The sequence below is a fragment of the Lepeophtheirus salmonis genome, chromosome 4, assembly GCF_016086655.4.
Source record: "Lepeophtheirus salmonis chromosome 4, UVic_Lsal_1.4, whole genome shotgun sequence".
Classification (NCBI taxonomy): domain Eukaryota; kingdom Metazoa; phylum Arthropoda; class Copepoda; order Siphonostomatoida; family Caligidae; genus Lepeophtheirus; species Lepeophtheirus salmonis.
This window is the reverse complement of record NC_052134.2, coordinates 1,298,713-1,319,580: the sequence shown is the minus strand read 5'-3', so window position 1 is coordinate 1,319,580 and position 20,868 is coordinate 1,298,713. Positions and strand designations below refer to the sequence as shown.

General features: G+C 29.8%; 2 protein-coding genes across 2 annotated transcripts in view; both read left to right on the top strand.

Annotated features, from left to right (window-relative positions):
* The window catches only part of LOC121116845 (uncharacterized), a 48,501-nt gene extending 37,604 nt beyond the window's left edge, over positions 1 to 10,897 (top strand). Inside the window, exons 5-8 of the mRNA XM_040711145.2 lie at positions 3,221 to 3,355; positions 3,421 to 3,637; positions 8,144 to 8,252; positions 10,471 to 10,897. Of these exons, the coding sequence (XP_040567079.1) occupies positions 3,221 to 3,355; positions 3,421 to 3,637; positions 8,144 to 8,252; positions 10,471 to 10,744 (735 nt within the window). The 3' untranslated portion in view covers positions 10,745 to 10,897. The remainder of the gene's footprint in view (positions 1 to 3,220; positions 3,356 to 3,420; positions 3,638 to 8,143; positions 8,253 to 10,470) is intronic.
* A 3,395-nt stretch (positions 10,898 to 14,292) lies between these two features.
* Positions 14,293 to 14,859, top strand: LOC121116230 (histone-lysine N-methyltransferase SETMAR-like). The gene has a single exon (XM_040710477.1). It carries the CDS (start codon positions 14,293 to 14,295, stop codon positions 14,857 to 14,859), a length of 567 nt encoding a protein of 188 aa, XP_040566411.1.
* The last annotated feature ends 6,009 nt before the right edge of the window (positions 14,860 to 20,868 follow it).

Here is a 20,868-nt window from a genome sequence, read left to right as displayed (position 1 = left end):
AGAAATAAGATCTTTTTTTTCAACTGAGAAGTTGAATAAAAATAAAATGATTCTTCGAACATGTTTATTTTAAAATTATTGTAATACAATGTTTTCTGGCTTGTAATATGCAAAAGTCGGGAAATAAATGAAATATAAACTCATGAATGTCTATTAAAATTATAAAAAGTAAAGACAAGGATATTTTAACACCTTATCAGTAGAAAGACCGGGTTTTTCAAAGATTCAAGATATTTTACCTCAACTCAATTTCATTTTAATTTAAAAACATTTTTCGTTAAAATAAAATTCACAGTCACAAGTGGATATCGTATTTTTTTTTACGGCAATGTGTAATATATTTTACATTTGGCACCTTAACTTAAAGAAAAACTTTATAAATTATATGTCTACTCTTTGCCAGATATATTATTCTATATTCTTCTCTCATTTCATAATGTTTGTGTATGTCTTAGATTTCTTTATTCTCCGGAAGAAAGAGTCAAATAACTCAAAACAGAGGTTTTATTTAAGCTGACTATATTGTACATATGTAGAAGTATATAAGCTGTTTATGTACATTAGGTTGGAGCTTATTTACTAAACTTTCTATGTAATGGGTTTTTAATATCTCTAAATGTTTCTTTTGGTCTACAAATATCTCGAGCCGCTATGAAAAATATTTCGAAATAGCTCAACAACCTTAAAGTAAATTATTGTTTTAATTTCATTTATGTACAAAACATATATCATACATAAAGAAGAGTTCCTTGAAAAGAAAAAAAACTAAGTTTAGCGATTAAAAAAAGAAGAACAGTTGTTGTGTTTGCTATTTTTTTTTATGTTATTTATTTAATCAGCCGTTTGCAGCAATGAAGCATGTTTTGCTATAAATTGTTTGAAAAAAGCACAAATGCTTTTTGAAATGTATTACATTCTCTTCTTCATGGCAGTAATTAATTTTCTCCCCCAACTAGTACCTGATATAAACAAGGGTCTTAATTCAGAAGTACAATATGTCATGCCCTCGTCTTCCCTTCCTGATCTTACTAAAATCCCATCTTTAATTGTATATATATATATGATTTAATGTGTATTTTTAAAAAAGTCTAAATTTTTAAAACTTTAAGACTGTTGAACTACCTATAAATATCTTTCAAAAAAGCTCAAAATTTGTCTATTTTGAAATATTGCAACAAAATAAAGAACTTTAATACCTTAAAAACTCCCAATTTTGAAAATGAAGCCCAACCATATTGTATATCCCTCGATAGTAAGCATGGAAAGCCAAACACCAAGAAAGTTAATATTTTAGTGGTAAAAAGCACACCTTAAAAAACTTTGGAGTGATTTTTCAAATTTAATTTTTAAAATGTCTCCGGAGAAAAAAAAATCATTGATTTATATTTTTGTGGATAACAGATGTGTCGATAGCACATTTTTTTTTTGGTGGGAGGAGGTCTCAAGTCCCGACCACAAAAATAAGTATAGAAAGCCCCTGATTTTTTTTCAAATATACATAAAATCTATATATTACAATTACGGTGTTGATAGTGTTTGGGGCAAAGCTTTCTCAAATGAAAAAAATTGGTAATATCCCTGACCGAAAGTATCACATAGTTCCCTTGAATGGGTATAATTTTGCATAATGACAATAAAAAGGAAAATAAATTACAACATATTAAATTAATGGAACATTATATGAACATTTGAGTATCGGGGAATTTGGTGATGTGCTAATAACAATATCCATAAGTGTTCATGATTATTTGAAAATACTATTATAATTATTATCCTTCAAAAAAACTGCAGCAATCACAGTTTATTGATATGTATTAATTCAGTTTTATCCAAATTTTTTCAGTATTATCCATCCGAGCTTTTTTCGTTTTAAAAAAGTGAATGTCACTCTGACAAAGAAGAAGTAAAAACTAATGAATTTAATTTTCTAATATGATGTTTTGAACATAATTTATTTCTTTTTTACATTTATTCTTCTTGGAACTATACACGTCTGAAGGAAAAATATCAATTAAAACAAGAGGAAACGAGATTTTAAAAAGATAAATACATTTAAAAATATTTTTGAAATCTTTGAACATTCGGTTTTGAAATATATTCATATAATTTATCCCTATGTTGAGCATTAATCACTAAAAAACATTGAATCTTTTAAGATAGAGAAAAATACTAGAAAATATAAGCCTTTTTTGAATATCTTGAGAGTGATTGATAATTACTGCGGCTATTGTTAAGATTAGAGGATACAACTCTTCTAATATCATCATATTTTGTTGTTATTTAACAAAAAAAAAAGTGATTTTGGTGAATGGTGCTATAGTTGTACTATAAAACTCGTAGGGCAAAAAAATGACGACTATCCATCCAAACTTTGGCCAGTTAACTTTCAACGAATATAATAAAATTACTTATTTAATTTGAATTACCTAATATTAAACATCTATCAATAAAATGGAGTTGACGTAGTTCAATAGACAACGTGCACCAGATAAATGAATCCCTTGAACTTTTTGTTTGTATGCTTTTGCCCTCCTAACTCCTAACAATGAAATATACTCTATGTATATGGATTTCACAAAATATTCCTAGTTCAGATGGGGTAAAAGTAATTCTATTATGTTAACTCCATCTGATTTATTAGAGGAACATTCAAAAAAATATATCAAGCTCATATATATAAAAATTCATAAGTTAAATATTTTTGGACTGCTTCCATCTTAGGGCTCCTTTACAAGAAAATGATTTTGTTTATTTGGTCCAATAATGAAATATATCATAGAAATTTGAAATGAATGGTGAGGATCAAATACTTTAACTAAGGGTATTTTGAGTCAGTTATTGTCAAAAAGAAAAGATTGTTTGATAAATAATGTTTTTAAGTTAACAGTTTATTTACCAAAATATCGTTTTTTCTAAAAAAATAAAAATATAACTTTAAAATAAAAAAATAAATTTTCTTTGTTAAATGTTGTCTATTATTACTTTTCAGAAACTTTATTTTTCAAATTTGGTATTTATAAGAAAATTCTACTAACCGCTCTTAAATACCTCAATACCTTCAAACTCTTATATCTACCATTTTTATAACTATTTATAGTATTTTTTTTAAAAGGTAAAAGGTAATTAAATTATAAAGAATGTGCCTACATAAATTGATAGAATATATTAATATACTTAAATAAGTTACAAATACAGCTATGTAAACATTAATATTTTATAGGTAATAGACTCTAACGATGAGGACCGTTCTACAAGAGATAGAAATCACCAAAGTTCAAACCACCCTTCACATATGGATAATTCATATTTATATTCTCAAGATGAAAAGATGGGTCTACCCAACTACGAAGCAGTGGTATTAAACTGGATTTTAAAATCCTAGATATATGGAAAATCTATATATTTCTTTTTAACTAACAGGTCGACAGCGATTTGCCAACCTATGAAGAAGCTCAAGCACTTCGACTAAATCCACGTCTCCTAACACCTGATTATATTTCTTCAATGATGAATGAACAGGGGCTTAATTATAAAAAAAGACACAGTCGCAAATCTTCATTAGAAGATCGTCGTCCTCTAAGCTTGATCGGATCATATAGGAGACATCGTGTCAATAGGGACATACACGAAGTTGAAGGTATGTGTTAGATGTACATATTTACATCTATAAATATATTCTTTTGAATAAAAAATTGCATACTTAAATATGATAGATGTGTGTTTATTCTCGTACATGAAGAGAATAAATCATTTAATATTTAAGTCATATTTAGTACAAATGTCACATAATACGTCATTACTTCTACATATATATCAAAATAGTGATTTGAAAAAAAATCCCATTTAAATACGTCACGGGAGTTATTTACTTATCTAATTTTAGCTATAAGTTATAGTATGTATTTATTTTATATATAGATTCATCTACTTAAATGCTTAATATATGTTTGCACTTTTCAGAAAATATGAATAAAATATATTATATATACTTGCTTATGTCTCTTATAACATAAGTACGCTGCAGCTTAGAGGAATATAGTCATATTCGAATAAACTTGAATGAGTTGCAGGACTATGTCTCTAAAAATTGAATGACTTGCACTGAGTGTAAGTAAAAGAAGCTTTAAGATTTGTGAGTAATAGCTTGAGATTCGAGTGCAAATTTACTTCAACTAGCAATAAATGTTATATTGTCTTGTTGACATATTTTCCATACTCAAGGTGTCCTTTTTGATAACGTCAATTCGTGATTTTCTGTCATTTTCCTCATGTTGTATATAACTTTTCTTCCCTTGGAAGAATTTATCTTGCTAATTATGTTAAAGAGGTGAATTTATGGAGACTGTGTTGTTAATTATAGAATAATATTCAAGTTTACTCACGGCCCAAACGGACAAAAAGTTATTGCTTGGGCAACATACTTGTACTAATATTAATTGTGTGGTTTTTATTTCGCACACATTTGGTTTATGGTTTTCTTTATCTTATCTCTAAATGTTAGATACAAAAGCGGTAATTAAAATTATATATTTTATAGCAGTATCTATTTCGTTTTAATTATGATAACATTACATTTCAATAAATCAATAACTGAATAGTCGTTTGTTATATATTGAGTATGTTGATGTAGTTGCCCCAACATTATCGAAATCAGCTAAATCTAATTTTAGTACTGTAACTAGGTAAGTAGAAGACAAATATAAAATTTTGCAAATTTGTTTAACGTTTACCTTTTAGCAAAATTGCAATTTCTAAATGGGTATGAAACAAATTTTTCTTCACTATGGTTCTTAACATAAAAGAATGAATAGTAAAATATTTCTATAATCAAATAAACATTATCTGGATTGATACTTCTTTTTGTGACTTCACTTTCCTTGATTGTATCAAGCAATAAGTAATAGCACCTAGACCGTTCATTAAATATAGAAGACATTATTAAACTTCTGTTGAGAAAGGAGGAAGAAAAGAAAAAATAGTTTTTCCTTTTTTAGTTATTTTCCATTCTACTAATTATCATCTTTTTATAATAATGTAAATTTATAATCATATCAGTAACTACTTTACACATATAAGTACAAAGATCATTTGTTATTTTTTAAATTCCAACGACTTTTTTTTACTTTCGGTTTCTTTGATCTTAAGCCATGCCTCTTGCTCCAGAGTTTTAGTCATAAACTCAGTAATTTCGATACCATGTATGTTTTGATGTCATTTCTAACTTCATCAAAAAATAATGGTACGAGTTCTTGTGTTAAGTACCACAAATGTGCCGAGAATGCCTTGATTGTTACATTTACACAAGTTTTATATATCGTCATATAACTGATCAAGTTATTGACTCGTATGAAATCATTCAAAGGTGCTGCTGAAGGAAGTGGAGCTTTGAACCACCAAGAGAGCTAATCAAAAATAAATACGAAGTAATTTAGTTTCTGCTTCTGTCCAGTCAAAAATACAGTCCCCTTAGATCATTCTTGAACCATATTTTTGCTGAGGAGATCGATATTTAAAGCATAAAGAAGCTTAGACATCCACTTTGCTTTGTGTATGTCCCCAAGTCATATAAACAGTCGAAAACTTTGTCCTTTCCGTCACTTATTTACAGAATAACCAGCATTACCAGTTCCTTACAATCTCCTCACACAAAAGTCTTAGTGAGCAACGTTTTGTAAAGCTGAAGGATATTTTCTTCTTCTCTTTTAGTCTATAGTCCAGAAATGGATAATTGAGGTCCTTAATATGACAGAAAAAAATAATGAGTCATTTTTAAAGAATATTTGAACCCATCCCTCAAATATTGACCAATGCTACTAATGAACAAAGTGTGCCCTGCGAATACAAATTTGCCAATTAGTAATGCCTACTTGAAACAAAAAAATAAAAACTTACGCACAGCACAGTCAAATTTGACATATGTACTAGTAACTGTGTCCGTATATATTTTCAACTGACGTTGTGCAGTACTATAGAAAGAGCTATCTGATTCTAACGTTGATTTATATATATATATTTTTTTTTTTTTGGGGGAGGGGGAATTGGAACACTCTAAATGTTGTTATTTTTCTTGTTAGAATATAAAAGCAATATTTAAATTCTAAATTTAAATTATATCTAAAGGATAATTAATAAGAAAAAAGTCTTCCATTATTTATTTTTTGTACTGAAGCTTAAGAATGTCTAATATATTTAATAAATGTTCTAGGTACGATCACTAATTACCCTCTAGAATCAAGAAAATTAGAGTCACAAAAAAAAAATATAAAACATCATAATTATTTTGTTCATAGAAATATTTTATTGATAAGTATATTTTAAAATAACGCCCAATTTGGTTTTTTCTTCATGCGTGTTAATAAATTGCAATTGCACTAGGGATAAACATTAAGCAAATTGGCTAAATTTTTGTATTTGTGTTCTAATTACATAGTTGTAGTACTTTAATTAGGTTATGCTGATTTTGAAAGGATTTTTAATTTTGGTGGTATTTGTATCACCTTAATATTGAGTAGTCAAACTCTATTTACAATCTCTAAATGCTACTATTTTACAAAAATATATATATCTTCTGTATATGTAATATTTAAATAAATCTGTGTATTAATTTTAATAAGAAACTTTAAAGAAAAATGTCTTTAATAGCTCCATATAAATCAATAAAAAACTATAACAACTTCATTATGTTTTAGTTATGATTATTTATTTTTTTGGTTCAATTGTAAAACTAGCCTTAGGTACACACACAAAAAAAAATGTTTAAGTGAATACTTAGTCCCTATTTTGAGTACTTTTTTTCTTTTTCGAATTAAAATGTAGATATTAAGGAGTTGAACATTTTTTAAACATTTCATATCAACCAAGATATATTATTTTAATAAACTTTATTGTATTTTACTTTTTATAGCTGAATATAGAGCCTGACCGTTACAAATGTTATACAAAAAATGGATTTTGACAAATACTATTTCTCTGATTAGAAGTCTCTTAATAAAAATTCCTTTTTAACACTATATGGACCAATGATAGATGCAGTATGAATAAAAAATGATTTAATACTTCATTTTAGTATTAATTACGTATGAAAGACGAATAAGTCATCAAAAATTAATTTTTTGCAGGGAAAAAAACTTTTTTCATGTGTTCTTTTGAAAGGACAATTCGAATGCAAAGTTCTTTTGACACTTTATATTTTCACTCTGAATAAGCTAAATAACAAGAATAAAAAATAAATATATCTTTATTTTCTGAAATATATGTAAGAACATAATCATAAAAATAGTAAAATTTTCTATAAAATTTAAGAACATAATTAGTACACTTATTAATAATTATTCTTCCCTATTACAAAGTACTTTTTTAGTATAATATGTCAATCTCGAATAACATTAAACAAGGGTGAGATTGATTTCAACATCAATTATACAGCCTCACCGAAAAAGACTAATTTTTCATACATGGAGTAGGTATTTTGAATGTACTCGTTGTACATTTTATGCCAGTGCGCCCAATTTGCCGGCCCCAACAAACTTAGCCTTCTAAACACTCCCCAAACTGCATTCCAAAAGTGAGGATGACGCCCATAGATTTTCCCTTGAAATATGAAATGGTATCATCTAAAACTTTTGGGCTTGGGAGATGTATGAGAAGGATTTTTTTGGGATGAAAGGAAATAAAATCTTGTCAGCTAACTGTATTTTGTTTTTTTACCACTTGGACAATGCTTAAATCAAACAAAGCTGTCTAAAAAAATTAGTTTCTTTACTCTGTATATATTTTACAACAAATCAATTCAGATTTAAAAAAAATATTTAAGTAGTAGAACATTGTAGACGTGTGTACATATACTTGTAAATGTAGATTTTCAAGTATGTACCCTTGAAAGCAATGAAATCAATATCTCAATTAGATATATGTACATACGTATGTGACTTATATTATTTACTTTTACAAATCGACTCCCCAAAAAAAAAAAGAGACGTAGAATATGGTTGCTTTTCATAAATATTGAAAATAAATCAAGTTTTTTATTGATTACTGGGTATATTTTTTTCTTTACTTTACCGACAAAATAAAGTCAAGAGTAAATAAATTAATGTATGTACACAAACGACTAATCAATGTATGTATTTTATTTATTATTAAGCTCAAAACGAGTCCGGAAGCAATGTTTCAAGTCCTATTATGGAAAGAATAAATAGAAGAACCGCTTTATCCCAGCAAATACCAGAAAATGCAATGGAATATCAATTGTCGTATGTTTATACTTAATTATAATCAATAATATAATCGTGTACTTATGAGTTTTGAAGTAATTTGTTTAGATTGGGTTGAACTAAGGAGATTAGAAACATAAAAATTAAGAAAAAAATGTCTGACTTTTCATTTTGATAGAATTTACAAATTTTATGGGGCTCTCTTCATATTTTTCCCGAGAAAAATTGTATTTTTTACTCTGCATAAGTCCTGTGCCTAATAATTATTATTTATCGAGGTTTCGTTATTATATAAACAAAATTTTAGTGCTGTATTGTATGTTTTGTTTTATTATTACAACCCTTGCCTTGTCGCTTCTTTCCTTAAGAAGGTGGATAGTTAAACCCCCCGTACAAAGCATCACATATATTAAAGGAACTCATCTGATATCAAAAAATAGTTTCAAGCCCTCAGGTTAGGCAGGGTACTTAAGGGTACCCATAGGTCCTTAAAAAGCATCACCAAAGTAACACGTCTAACAGCAATAACTAGGTTCAAGCCCTCGGGTTAGATTTGGAAGTCTTGGTATCGTTAAAAACCATCGTCATGTGCCGAATCAACAAGGGGCATGTCTCACATTCGATAAAAAAGTTTAAAATCTTATAGGCTAAGTTAGTTCAATGTAAACTTCTGTAATATTATTGCATACATTTTTTTTTGTACCCTCTTTTATGGCAAATACAATTTTTTTAAAGATTATAAACGTGAGGCCTTTAGCAATCCCACACTACCCCTGGTCCAATCCGAGGGCAGAGGGTATTCAACCATATTTTAACAGGCCTTAAGCTATTTATTCCCCCCTGCCCCTCCTTACCAATCCTCTCGATCAATTTCTTAGAAGATGGGATTGAATATAATAATCCAATCTAGGAAATTGTATTGCAATGGTTTTACTCACACTGAAAAGTACTCCCTTGGGGGATGGAAGAAACGAATACGCTTAGATATTTTTTATAAGTAATATTAAGCGCAGTTTTAATGTGCTATTATTCATCATGAAGTTTGAATTAAATACGGGCAATTTTCTCCAGGGCAATCTTACACTGACAATTTTCCCCAGAGCAGTTTCCTAGTACCTAATGTTTATATATATGGTTAATGATGATTTTTCATATATATTGTACGAGTTGCAACAAAAAAGAAAAAAAAAGAGATAAATAATTTCTAGTGAAGTATATTCAAGAATAATTGAATATTTTGCTAATATTTATGGTAAAACTTTTGACTTTAAAAAAATAACCCTACGAATTTATAAGTAATTTGTTGGTACATTGAATAATCCAAGGATTCAATGTTACTGTCATAAAATAAATAAGTTATTTTAATATATAAAAATGAAAAAAAAAATCCTCTATTAATAGTTGGCAATTAAACGGACGGATGAAGTAATTTAATTAGTTGTAGAAATGGTTAAATATAGCTACACAAGTTACAACTTGCAAACAACATGTCTATATATAAATAAAAAAGCAAACAAGATGTAATTAAAATTATGGGCCTGTTGTTGGTTAGAAAAAAATATCTAACTAGGTAGTTTTGAAATAATTCAGATCTGAATATGATAACAGCACTTTTCAACAAAAATTACATAATACATATTTTTCATTCTTTCAAAGATTCACACTAAAACTTTAGTCATTTTGCAAAAGCGGAAGCCGATGATGATACAATAATATAACTGCATCATAGGTCAAAACCAACTAAGGTAACCACCATTACGTTCAGCCACATATACATTGTATTAACCAATCCGACAAAACAATTTTCCTGTTCCAGAAAGTTGAATTAGTTTTATTGTAAAGATCTGCCTAAATGACTAAAATTTAGTAAGTATCTTTTAGAAAAATTGGCTGAAGATTGATATAATCTCCATATTTAATCCTAAACCTTTTCAAACCTTCTCAATATTCTTCTTGAAAATTAAGAGTTATAAAAACAATTTATACATTGAATTTTCAACATAATACTAGCATTGAATATAAAATTTAGTATCAAACTTAATCATTTTACATCAATTTTTTAACTGGCATTGAATGTGTGAAAGATAAATTAAAAATACAATATTAATTTTTAATGGTTAAACCAAAAACTACATAGTTTAATCATTATCCATTCAATCCACTTTGAATCAAATAATTAATTTACAACCTTATAATTTTTTTAATTAGTAAAAAAATGACCTTTTATTCCTTCAATAATATTATTTTTACTTGACAGAGACATTGGTGAAATATATGAATCATATTCCTTGTCGTCATTTGAGTCCATAAGCGATGATGAAGATAATGAGTGCCCAAATAGTAATCCAAATGTTCGAAGAATGGGCAATAATGTCAACCGCCGTCACACAATTTCTGTTGTGAGTGAAACATGTTCCGAACTTTTACCCATTATAACCTATTCTACATCATCCCAACCACAACCCGAGGAGGATCAATCCCTTTGTAAAAATGATAGAGCAAAAACCGCAAACATCATATATCATAGATGATAAAAAAAGTCTTTTCTCTTATATATAAAATTAATTATAAATTTTTTCATTCAGGTTATTTATTACATATATCCAATCACTATCTATAAAAATTAACTATTATATAAATCACTGGAATAAATATAAAAACTACAGATCTTACACGTAAAAAAACCTTTCAATATTCAATTAATTTTTATACAGATTATACATATACCTGTCCACAATTAATTTATTAACTAAAATAATCTGTTAAAATCTTTATATGAACAATTTTATAGTTGTTTGAATATAATAACCCAAGGATCTCATTTTTGTAAGGTATCTTATCAGCTCAGCTCAATTTTATTGATTTGATGACGAAACAAAGGATTAAAAAATTTATATCTTGTATAAACATTCAAATATTTAAAGACATTTTATTAAAGTTTAATAATAACCTTTTATTTTGTTTAATGTATTTTTATGCTGCTGAATAATACCTTTGAAGATGAAATGTTTTTGCGCAAGTATCAGATATTTCAAGTTGGAAAATCACATTTGTATGATACAGCACTCCAATCCGAATAACACATTTAGGCAACCTAATGTAGAAAATTTTCCGAAGGTACATTTTACTGGTAAATACTAACTAAAGCTAGATTTGATAATGATATATGAAGCACTAATCATTACACAAACGCAACCATCTACTAAAAGACAATACTTAATCTTTATTTTTTTCTAACAAAGTACTTCAGGGATACACCAATTTTTCAATTGATTCAATTTTTTAGTAAATCCATAATAGTAATTCTGACTAAACTATAAACCATTTTTTCCTTTGATCCTTTATTTATTTAATTATCTCAGTGTAAAAATAAAATGAAAATAAAAGCACAACAGTCATGTAATAGATACAATATAAAATATCAGCCTTCAAAGTTTGAAGCAAATCAACATAAAAGGAAAGAAAAAAAATTTACGGTTAATATAAAATGTAACCCCAATGACGAAATATACCGGTAGTTGCATAAATACGCAGACTATTTTTGGCAAATAATTAAATGTGTAATAAAATTCGTATGACGTTTTTTTTTAGAACTATATAATAGAGAATTTATTCTGGTATAAAATTTAATATAATTACTGAATATAACCGCCATCAGCTGCTATGACACCCTCCAAGCGCCCGCGGAAGGCATTGCACACATTGATGATGTAATGGTCTTCCATGGCTGCCCATTGCTCATTGACGCTGGCCTTCAATGAGTCCAAATTCGGGTGGCGGATAGCAGAGGCCTTCTTCTCAATTTGCCACCACACACAGTATTCAAGGGGATTCAAATCAGGTGATTGAGGTGGCCAAATGTTTTTATAAAGGCCTCCTTCACCTCATCCATATTGATTTTCCGTGGTCTGCCGGTCCGAAAACCCTCCTTCAGATCTTTTCCCTCCTTGAAAAGCTTCGGCACCTTCAACACAGTAGTCCTAGATAGTCCAGTATCCTTGATTATTTCCTTGACAGACCTACCGGCGCGGAGGAGAGTGGCAACCATATGACGTTTGGCCTCGTCATTTATCGTAAACGACTTTGTTTGATGCGAGTAAGAAAAACAAAAACAAAGCCAAAATATTTACCGAGTTAATTGTGCCGGAATTTTTTATTTCCGGTCACGGAACCTCGAGATATAAAAGTTTAAAAAATAGTCCGCGTATTTATGCAACTACCTGTATATCTTTAACTAAGAAGAAAATTAACCACACGCAAATGAGGGAGGAAGTATAACTCGGACTCTTAGTTTTCAATAGATTAAAAAAATAGTATTTGCTCTTATAGATGTTGTAAATTTTCTAAATTGTCTATCTATGAAATCATCCAGGCTCTGATAAATTTTGCATATAATCTTTGTAAGGATGGAATTGGGTTTGAAATGGGATCAAGTCTTGGGAGGCTTAGTAACTCTCCGGTCTTTTTTATGAAGTTCCAGCTTAGGTTCATCCTTCATTTTTTTCTCCACTAACTTTGTCACAGGTTTCAAGATTTCACATTTGTAAAATTGATGGAAGGAGGACTCTGCGTAATTCTTACAAAATGTACAACGCCTATATCTTTTATCTAGTTTAGATGTGGCTCATCTACCTATCCCTTAAGTTTGTACACAGATTCATCATTAACGATTTCCATCCCACTTTTTCTATACCTGAATCTTCCCGAGATCTTCCTATGAAGTTGTTTAGGTATCAAAACACCGGAGTAGTTATATTTCTTCTTTTAACAAGCTCCCTTCTTATAAGTTGAGTGTTGAATGCAAGACCCCCGGAGTCGGTACATAAAATGAACGAATCCGACTCCCACTCCAGTATTTTGAAATCCCCGACTTCAACTCCAACACACATTATTATTTTTAAATAACATATTTTATAACCAATATAAATACGAATGACTCATTTGTGTCCTTCAGTATAGATTTAATTTATAGCTAGTTAGTTATATGTAGCAAATAGTTATTCTATGTATAAAGAAAACATTTGAAATGTAGGATATTTAACTAGATGAACAAGAAATGCCATTAATCAAAATCTATCTTTTGCAAATAAATTCACAAGTTTTGGAAAAAAATCTATGTATTTGTAACACAGGAACGTCAATACATACAGAATGATGCTGCAATGTTACACTTTTCTCTGATGCCATTGACTATTTACAAGTCGAATTAATGAACTAGAATGGCTAGTGTCTATGCTCTATCCAAAATAACAATTTAGACTTTAGAAGGGTTTGGGAATTATGATTATATAGACTATAAGGTCACGAAGAAGTAAAAAAAAAGAAGAAGAAAATGGAAATTTTGGAGGTGTCGGATATTTTTGTAGAAGTTAAGTTGACCCAGCACTTGGGAATGGTAGGGAAGACTATATGGATACCACATAAAAAGTTGCTTTGCTACACGTATGGAATGATAATTACATAGTGGGTTAATAGCAAATCGCAAGTCACAATTTAAATATCTTCTACATTTCATGGAAGACCATCGAAGGATCTACCCCAACAAGAAAATACTTAACAAAAATCATTAACATTCGTCTAAAAACATACAATAAGAAATTATTTATATCCATTTATATGACGAGAAATGCGAGCAAAAATGTATCTAAATAATATATTTTTTGTATGTACAGTCTTAAACTAGGATGACATTGATTTTTATTACTGGTTTCATGTGTTAAAAATGAACTAAGAAGGTCACTAATGTCATGGTAACTATTAAACTATTATTGGTGAATTAAACGTAATTGAAAGTTGTCATATTTATCAGTCCAATAGTTGGGTTACAAAATCCTAAAGAAATAAAAAAGAGTCATCATCTAAATTTCAATCAAGTTCAATTGCTGTAATTTGAACATGTACTAGGTCAATTGAGAAGTCCCAGGCCTAATATACAGATGACGCTACTAGAATTTAAAAAAAATATGTTTTTTAGTTAGTCCTAACCCTCAAAAGATGTATGTAAACATTTGACAACTCTCGGATCATTAGTTTCTGAATTATAGTATTTTGAGTGAAGCAACTTTGTTTTTGGAAAAAAATGGATAAAAAGGAATTTCGCATGTTAATAACAGATTACTTGAAGGGAAAAAATATAGTTGAAGAAAAAACTTGGCTTGATACCGAGTTTCCGGACACTTCCCTTGGAAAATCAACCATCCAGGATTGGTATGCTATGTTCAGACGTGGTGAAATGAGCACCGAAGACGGTGAACGCAATGGATGCCCTAAAAAGGTTGTTACCAACAAAAACATTAAAAAAATCCACAAAATGATTTTGATTCACTGTAAATTGAAATTGCATGAAATAGCATACACTCTAATGATATCAACTGAACGTGTACATCATATGACTCACGAATATTTGAGTATGAGAAAGCTCTGCGTAAAGTGGGTGCGGCGCGAGCTCACTTTTAAACAAAAAATACGACGAGTTGAAGATTTGGAGCAATGTTTGAAGATGATCAAGCGTCATAGACCCGAGTTTTTGCGTCGATATGTGACAATGGATGATACGTGGCTCCATTATTTTACTCCAAATTCCAATCGACAGTCATCCGAGTGGACTGCACACGACGAACCCGCTCCAAAGTGTGGGAAAATGTAACAGTTGGCTGGCAGGGTTATGGCGTCTGTATTTTGTGATGCACATGGAATAACTTTCATTGACTACCTTGAAATGGAAGGTTTATCAACAGCGACTATTACATAGTGTTATTTGATCGTTTGGCGAAATTGCCGAAAAACGGCCGCATTTTGAAGAAAAAGAAAGTGTTGCTTCACCAAGACAATGCACCGTGTCACAAGTCATGAATTGTTCTTCGAGTTGCTTCCTTATCAACCGTATTCTCCAGATCTGGCCCTCAGCAACTATTTCCTGTTCTCAGATCTCAAAAGAATACTAGCCGGGAAGAAATTTTCGTTGAATGAAGAGGTGATCGCCGAAACTGAGGACTATTTTGAAGCAAAGGACAAATTGTAATACAAAAGTGGTATAAAAAAGTTAAAGGATCGCTATAATCAGTGAATCCCCCTGGAAGGGAATTAGTTGAGTAAAAAAAACCCTAAATTTCGCCAAAAATGTGTTTTACTATGGTATGCCTGGGACTTTTCAATTGCCCTGCTATACGTCATTTTTTTTCTTTTTTTTAATAATTATAAAATATATTTTATTGTAAACTAAGTACACTCAATTTATTGTTTCTACAAAAAAGGTTTCATTTGAGATATATTAGTTTTTTCGCTCTGCCCCACCTCCTTTCGATCTTATTGTCCATTTTCATAGTTTTGAGGTTGGATATACGCAGCCTCAATCTGGAATCTTATAAAAATTGAGAAACATCTAGCGTTGGCACATTCTTATTTTCGATCCGTGTTAATTCGCAAAAAAAAAAAATCATTTTTTCTTCGTTCTCGATATGTCATATTTGTTTTCAATAACAAAGGGTTATTAGCATATGTGTATATATTAATACAGATGTAATAATCAGTTAGTACAAAATAAAATTGCAAAGTGCTCATCCATAATCAATTTTATTAGAGTGTCTCGTAAAGACTTTATATATTTTAAGAGATTAAAATGATCCTAATATGTATATGAGTTTTTTTGTTATTTAATAAACGCTAAATCCCTTAAAGTTGATAGCTTTCCTTCTGTGAACAAAAAAAATGAAATATGAAGCATCTTACTTTGTTGGGAATCAGATTCCACTTGTTTATATACTGACGGTGACTAAAAAATAATTACAAGAAAAGTTATATCCTTCTAACACTATCACTACAAAATTGTTTTTATTGATAGATAATCAGACGAAAAAAAGCTTTAACATCTCCTTGAAAAAATAAAGGAACCATTCCAATTTTTCCCCAGCTATGCCAAGGAAATTTTGCAAAGCAATCTGAAATGAAAGTTTGAAGAAGAAAGTAATATTGTTCAAGAGGATTTATTATTCTTAGAAGATATGAAAAAGTATTATAAAACAAAATATAAGTTCCTAGAAAGCCCAATCTATTATTGGAGTGCACTGGGATGGAAAAATCATGAAAACTCATGAAAAGCATAATTACTCAGAATAAAGATTAGTTGTACTTCTTTCGCAAATACTTTTATTTTATTGAGTGATTGGAAAAGTACAGAAAATGTTAGGGGAATGGTTTTTGTTTCAACAGTATCAAACCCTGAGAAATTATCTGTGGCTTGCATAAATATTCAACTATTTTTAAGTCAAGAAAAAGTTATTGTAGATTTTCTTGTAGACATAAAATTGAAAAAAATTCTGTACACATTCTTGGGATGCATTAAAAAATAAAGTATCAAAAAGTCCTGAACTGTTATAAATTTGAAAGATTTAAGCAAAGTTAGAAACATTTAAACACGAAAAAATGGTTCATCCTTCAATACCTAGAATCAAAAGAGAAATGGCAAGACAAAAAATATGATAGCTTCACTCTACATGAAAGCTTTAGAGTTTGAAAATTCGAAAGGACTAAAAATAATGAGTTAATTTAACACTAGCTTATCTTGGCGCAGCATCCCTTAAGTTCAAATACCTGGAGCTCTTCACAATACCAAGTGGATGGTAAAAAAACTATCAGGTCAAATATGTTCATACCTCCAAGGAACAGTTTTTTACCAAATGTTACAATTGTAAAAATTAAATTTTGATTTTTTTGTATATCATTATATTTCTTGGTGGATATCCGCGCCACCTTCAAGTTTTGCTCCAATAAATGATTTAATTTTAATTCATACTGTCCTAGAATATAAAAATGTACATCCGACATTGTCAGAAGCCGCTATCAGAGTAATGGGGTTTCATATGTGGTGTTTGACAGAAGAATTGATTCCATTCGCATTTTTATCTATGAAGTGGCAAAAAAGAGGATTATGAGCAAAATTCTCAAAAATAGAAAACCCTTTAAATATTTAAATAAACATGGAACTAGATGTGAAAAACCAAAATTTCCACACGTAACTAAAGAATACGACTGATTTGTGAAATTTTTTTGTGCCAGATAGCTGGTTGTTATTTCGGCTATTAAATATCCGATCTGTTTTTCTTAAAGACACCTGCATCTAAGTAGAATTCAAACACTACCTCAATAATGTAAAATCAGTTGTGAAAAACCTATCTGTTGCAAATGATGACGCAGAGAAGGGAGTCAAGCTATGCAATAAATATGTATAAAAAAATGATGAAAACTTTCAACAAGCTTAAAATAACCATAATTTGTTGTGATCGCATGCAAAACCACCGAAAAAATCATTCAGATTATAGAAGATGGTATTTAAATATATGTGATAAAAACATATCTATTGCATGAAAATATAACTTATTCAAATTTGTTAAACAATATATATAAATTGATGTTATGTCATAAAATCAAAAAATATCCAATATATTTATTAAAGTTATAAAAACATTTTTCAGGTACGTCGTTACCTTTATTTTATTTTGTAACCCTTCATACAAAATCGAACGGGAAAAAGGCCCAAAATCAGTAGGTACTTTGCAAGTTCTTCAAAACTATGGAATTATTATTCAATAGTTGTTAGGAATATGTATTCTAACTCAACAGAAAAACTGACAGCTGACAACAAATATACAGTGTAAATTTGTGTGTCACTGAGATAACACCGTTCACTTCTCACAGAAAAACCTTGTCATTTATAATATTATTGTGCATTGTAATTAACAAATACTAAATCTTAGATATTTTAAATCAAATGAAGGAATAATAAAATTTTATCTTCAAAATTAATCAGATGCTTCAATGAACCCAAAGATTGGTTAAATAATTGTTATATGCGCATTTAAAATCAAATATAAAAAATCTATTTAAATATTTTCATACAATTTTGCAAAAGGAATATCATTTCTATTTAAAAAATATATTTCTCATTCAATAAGGAAAACAAAATAAAAACCGCAAACGATTTGACTGACTTTTAAGAATTTTTATTATTCGTTGAAAAAAAAAAGCCAAGCTTTTTAACAATATAAAGATGCAAATTACGGATGCAAAAAATATTTTATTAATATGAAACTCTTCTACAATAAGAAATTAGTATTGAGGAACCTGCTTAAAGTTTTTTTTATTTCTTTTTGTTGTACAAAATATTAAAAAAATGGTGAAAAATATTTATCAAATAAAACTTTTTATTTAATCTATGTGGGCTTCATGTGACCCATAAAAGTTCAATATAGAATCCTTGATAGCAAAAAGACAGTCAGTCATGTATACGCACGGACTAATAAAAAGCCAATATCTCAAGGGACGGAAAATATGATCAAGAGATCAATATCAGTGATGGAAAGCTTTGAATCGAATCATGAATAAATATGGTGTCTAGTAAAATGGTTGCAGTACAAAAGTTGCAGAAAAAGTTGTTGGAATAATATCCTTGCGTGGTAAAAATTGTCCTGTACATTATTATTGTGAGACATTATATTTGTTTCCTGAGTATTAAGAAAGCCTTCTAATATTTCCAAAATATATCCTGGCCCTCAGTTTGTAAATTTTAAGTACTGAGATCTAAGGCAAGTTAAAAATTTTCTACCACCACTTCCTTGAGCATCAATGAACTCTCAAAATATCCCAAAATACACCACAGCTCTCAGATTGTACAGGTGAAGTGCTGGGACAAAAAAAAGTTTAAACTCGATCGCCGCCGCGTTTTTAGCACCAAGCAACAATTCTAATATAAAACTCCTCAGACAATGGGTTGTGCAAGTGAACTGCTGGGCCCCAAGGCAAGCTAAATTTCTCCACTGCCTCTTCTTTGAGCATCAAAAGACCCCATATTATCCCAAAACATAACCTGGCCCTCGGGTTGTAAATGTAAAGCGCTGGGCTCCAAGGCAGTTTGAATTCTTCTGCTACCACAATTCTATGCACCAAAGACCCCTTTCTAATATGCTATAACATATCCCAGCCCACAGGTCGTGTATATGAACTGCTGGCAATACACCCTGGCCCTCTGATTGTACAGGTAATGTACTAGGCCTACCGCTGCTTCATTTCTAAGCATCAATGACTTCTTCTTATATGTTATTATACACCCCAGCCCTTGGGTTGTGCACTATCTACTCATTAAAATCTTAGGTATATAAAAATTCAAAAAACAATAAATAATAGCAAATACGGGTATAATACCTACCAATTATATTTGTAAGTATATAAATTTCTATTGAACACCATTCATCACATAAACATTGCATAAAAAGTACAATGTCTTCTGTGGAAGTAAATGGTGACCAGCCTATGGGCTGAGGAACGTGGCGGTGGTAGAGTTTAAAAACCTTGGCGCCCAGTACTTCACTTGGGTGTATTTTTGTATATTAAAAGGGTTCATTGTTGCTTAGGGAAGCCGCTACAGTTTTAATTTGGCTTACTTCTGGCCACAGCAGCTCATCTATAAAACCCGTGGGATATGGTGTAGTATAGCGTATTGGAATGGGTATTTCATGCTTAGAAACGCAGTGACAGTGGAGTTTAAACTTATTTAGGATCCATTACTTCACCTTTACCCCCTGTGGGCTGGGATATTAAATGTCACGTCAAGTTTGTTCATAATTCAATAGTTTTATAGGCGGAATATAATATAAATTGCAACAAAATTGCACACTAATAATTTTTCTTGCAAATTAATTACTAACAATCATATCACTTTACAATGATGCTGCTTCACAATAATATTACCCACAACAGTTTTGTCTCACTGTGATAATGTTCACGAAGAATTTACTATGTAACGATATTATCCTAACAATTTTTCCCTCAATCTTTTTACCACAAATAATTTTATAGTGAACTAATAAATAGACCTATACATATTTATATTATATAACATCTGGGAAACTATTCACTCTTAATATCACATAACTTCTCTATTATAACCCTTACTGTCTCGATTCTATAAGTTATATTATTTTATTGTCAATTAGATAAAAATAAACCTATAAATTTCATAGAAAGTGTTTCATCTTCCCAGATGCAAAATATTCCTTCAACTTGTATGTTTCCTTGTTTCTAGTAATATCTAATGAGTGTTTATATACAGTTATTATTGTTTATAGAGATGCTAAATCTGTCGATTGCCCTAAAAAAGTTGTTTGTTTTCTTTACTTTAAAAACCAATATTTTGAAAAATAAACTACAGGACACATAAAGGGCTAAAAAGACGTATCGTAAAAAAAATATGGTATTCTTTCTTTCAGATTAAAGATACAAGGGGAAATGAAACTACGGACTAGTATATTATCAGTGGCTGAGATGTGGCATAAATGGAAACATGACAAATAGAAGAATGGAGGGTGCAAAAGTTTCTAAGCGACGATGCCATTTCAAAATTTTGTCGGAGCTCAAACAAAATTAGATATAAGTTGTGTACCTACATAAATAAGAGTTGATGGGGGGGGAATAAGAAGCTCAAAAATGAGATATTTGTGGGAAAATATCATGCATTCTAAATATTAGAAGGTGTCCACGATAAATTGGAGCTATCTTAAAATTCAACCTGCTGGATAAAAATGGAATTTGGATTGTATTTGTTAATATGAAAAAGTTAGACATGATATTAAACAATAAATTTATTCAACATGTCCTCTCTCAG

Excerpts from the sequence above, each read along its gene's own strand:
- LOC121116230 (XM_040710477.1), top strand. The coding sequence starts at position 14,293 with ATGGATAAAAAGGAATTTCGCATGTTAATAACAGATTACTTGAAGGGA.